Source organism: Nematolebias whitei, chromosome 17 (assembly GCF_014905685.2).
Source record: "Nematolebias whitei isolate Nwh7 chromosome 17, NemWhi1, whole genome shotgun sequence".
NCBI lineage: Eukaryota > Metazoa > Chordata > Actinopteri > Cyprinodontiformes > Rivulidae > Nematolebias > Nematolebias whitei.
Genome location: NC_056514.1, coordinates 41,789,222 through 41,792,864, shown reverse-complemented (window position 1 = coordinate 41,792,864; position 3,643 = coordinate 41,789,222). Strand labels below are relative to the sequence as shown.

The 3,643-nt window shown below is 39.4% G+C and overlaps 1 protein-coding gene across 1 annotated transcript; it reads left to right on the top strand.

Annotated features, from left to right (window-relative positions):
* Positions 1-126: 126 nt before the first annotated feature.
* Positions 127-893, top strand: LOC119423583 (ribonuclease P protein subunit p30-like). The gene is made up of 4 exons (XM_037690981.1): positions 127-221; positions 323-402; positions 474-548; positions 735-893. The coding sequence occupies exons 1-4, from the start codon at positions 127-129 to the stop codon at positions 770-772; spliced, it is 288 nt and encodes a 95-aa protein (XP_037546909.1). The 3' UTR covers positions 773-893.
* The last annotated feature ends 2,750 nt before the right edge of the window (positions 894-3,643 follow it).

Below are 3,643 nucleotides of genomic sequence, written 5' to 3'. Positions count from 1 at the left end.
GTTTAAATCAGACACCAGGTGTGTTGAGGGGGTGGGGTTTAAATCAGACACCAGGTGTGTTGAGGGGGCGGGGTTAAATCAGACACCAGGTGTGTTGAGGGGGCGGGGTTAAATCTTCCACCAGGTATGTTCAGTTTCTGCTTCAACTTCCACGTTACAGTTCAGTTTTATGTTTGTTTTCAGGGTTTGGAGCTCAGAGGACCGTATGACATCATCAACCTGTATCCTCTAATCAGTGATGAGCAACCTGCCAGGCTGCCTCAGTCTGTGGTTCTGTGTTTGTTTAGTTCTGTCATTGTTATGTTCCTAACCCGGGTCTCAGAGGTCAGCTGTTCGGTTTGTTGGACTCGGACTCTAAAGAGTCCATCTCCTCAACGTGCAGAACTGTTTTACTGCATGCAGGTAAATTCTGTTGTTCTGCTGCCTCCTGATGGTTCAGACTGTTTACCTCATTGTTTGTTTGTTTGTGTCAGAAACCAGGAAGACAGCCAGCGGTGTCATGTACACCACAAGGATCCAGCAGAAGGTGCCACAGGACCCAAAAGACGGTGAGTTTCCTCTGCAGTTCATGCAGGAAGTGATGTTGACACAGAGCTGCAGAAACCCAGGAGTGCCTCTGGTTTGTGCAGTTGACCCTGAGGTGCTCCTCTGACACACTAGAACCCACCTGTTTTGGACTGGTTTTACCTGCCAACCTCAGAAGTCTAACAGTCTCTCTGTGCTTACCTGTACAGGTGAAGCTCCTGCAGCAAAAAGAGCCAAAGCCACCTGACTGAGTGATTGGCAGCTGAGGAGGCGGGGTCTTTGTTCAAGTTTTTTGTTTTGTTTTCTCTGTGAAACTGATGTTCTGGTTTTGGATCTACAAGTAGAATAAAAAGTATTTTTTGTTCTTATCCTGTGGTAGATGGTCGCTGACCCTGAGGGTCATTATGTTATTTGCCTCCTTCCCTCAACACAGTTCAAGCTCAGTGGGTCATCCGGGTCGTCGTCTACCTGAGATGTTTGATCACCTGCCTGAAGGTGTGAGTTCAGGTCAGACTCAACGCTGCGCTGTAGGTTGACCTGGAATCACGTAATAAACATGAGTCATCATGTACAAACCGGATTCCAAAAAAGTTGGGACACTAAACAAATAGTGAATAAAAACTGAATGCAATGATGTGGAGGTGCCAACATCTAATATTTTATTCAGAATAGAACACAAATCACAGATCAAAAGTTTAAACTGAGAGAATGTTTCATTTTAAGGGAAAAATCTGTTGTTTCCAAATTTCATGGCGTCAACAAATCCCAACAAAGTTGGGACAAGTCCATTTTTACCACTGTGTGGCATCCCCCCTTCTTCTTACAACACTCAACAGACGTCTGGGGACAGAGGAGACCAGTTTCTCCAGTTTAGAAATAGGAATGCTCTCCCATTCATGTCTAATACAGGCCTCTAACTGTTCAATCGTCTTGGGCCTTCTTTGTGGCACCTTCCTCTTTATGATGCGCCAAATGTTCTCTATAGGTGAAAGATCTGGACTGCAGGCTGGCCATTTCAGTACCCGGATCCTTCTCCTACGTAGCCATGATGTTGTGATTGCTGCAGAATGTGGTCTGGCATTATCGTGTTGAAAAATGCAGGGTCTTCCCTGAAAGAGATGACGTCTAGATGGGAGCATATGTTGTTCTAGAACCTGAACATAGTTCTCTGCATTAATGGTGCCTTTCCAGACATGCAAGCTGCCCATGCCACAAGCGCTCATGCAACCCCATACCATCAGTGATGCAGGCTTCTGAACGGAGCGTTGATAACAACTTGGGCTATCCTAGTCCTATCTGGTCCGGATGACATGGCGTCCCAGTGTTCCATAAAGAACTTCAAATGGTGACTCATCTGACCACAGAACAGTCTTCCATTTTGCCACACTCCATTTTAAATGACCCCTGGCCCAGTGCAAACGTCTGAGCTTGTGGAGCTTGCTTAGAAATGGCTTCCTCTTTGCACTGTAGAGTTTCAGCTGGCAACGGCGGATGGCACGGTGGATTGTGTTCACTGACAATGCTTTCTGGAAGTATTCCTGAGCCCATTCTGTTATTTCCTTGACAGTGGCATTCCTGTTTGAGGTGCAGTGACGTTTAAGGGCCCGGAGATCACGAGCATCCAGTAGAGTTTTACGGCCTTGACCCTTACACACAGCGATTGTTCCAGATTCTCTGAATCTTTTGATGATGTTATGCACGGTTGATGATGATAACTTAAAAGTCTTTGCTATTTTACACTGGGTAACACCATTCTGGTATTGCTGCACTATCTTTCTGCGCAACAATGGTGGAATTGGTGATCCTCTTACCATCTTGGCTTCTGAGAGACACTGACACTCTGAGAAGCTCTTTTTATACCCAATCATGTTGTCAGTTGACCTAATTAGTGTTAATTGGTCTTCCAGCTGTTTGTTATATGATCAATTTCCTTTTTCCAGCCACTTATTGCTTCTTGTCCCAACTTTTTTGGGATTTGTTGACACTGAAATTTTGAATCAACATATTTTTCCTTTAAAATGTTACATTTACTCAGATTAAACATTTGATCTGTCATTTATGTTATATTACGAATAAAATATTGACATTTGCCATCTCCACATCATTGCATTCAGTTTTTATTCACAATTTGTTTAGTGTCCCAACTTTTTTGGAATCTGGTTTGTATATGTATGTATGTATATATATATATATATATATATATATATGTATGTATGTATATATATGTATATGTATGTATGTATATATATGTATATGTATGTATGTATATATATGCATGTATGTGTATATATGCATGTATGTGTATATATGCATGTATGTATATATATGTATGTATGTGTATATATGCATGTATGTATATATATGCATGTATGTATATATATGTATGTATGTGTATATATATATGTATGTATATGTATGTATGTATATATGTATATATATGTATGTATATATGTATATATATATATGTATGTATATATGTATATATATGTATGTATATATGTATGTATGTATGTATATATATATCTCTATATGTATATATATATATGTATGTATGTATACATATATGTATATGTATGTATACATATCAATCAACCTTTATTTATACAGGTAAATCCCATTGAGCCTCGAGGACTCATTTACAAGAGAGACCTGATTTCAACAAAGAAAGATGACAACAATGGACAACAGCAACAACAATAAACAGTTATAAAAACTCATACTACAGTTTTTGGTTTTTTTTTTTTAACAAATAGGATGGCTAAAAGGAAAAAGGTAACTAAACCAAAAAAACTGCTAGATTCCGAGACAAATGTATAAAACTAAAAACAGGAACATGTCTGCATTGGTCCCTGCCAGGAGTCCAACAGATTCTTAAAGACACTTAGAGAGGTCAAAGGTCGAGAGCTTCAGGTCTTTTTGTAAGATATTCCAGGAAACAGGAGCGGAGTAGGAGAAGGTCCTTTTGCCTAGTTCAGTCCTCACTGAAGGAACACTGCAGGTAATAATTCCTATATATATGTATGTATGTATGTATATATATGTATGTATGTATATATATATATATATGTATGTATATATATATGTATGTATGTATATATATATGTATGTATATATATGT

What these genes read in the sequence shown, in the direction of transcription:
- LOC119423583 (XM_037690981.1), top strand. Translation starts at nt 127, where the DNA reads ATGTTCAGTTTCTGCTTCAACTTCCACGTTACAGTTCAGTTTTATGTT. An exon ending in AACTGTTTTACTGCATGCAG is followed by an intron (nt 403 to 473) that starts GTAAATTCTGTT and finishes TGTTTGTGTCAG; the next exon opens with AAACCAGGAAGACAGCCAGC. An exon ending in GCCACAGGACCCAAAAGACG is followed by an intron (nt 549 to 734) that starts GTGAGTTTCCTC and finishes TTACCTGTACAG; the next exon opens with GTGAAGCTCCTGCAGCAAAA.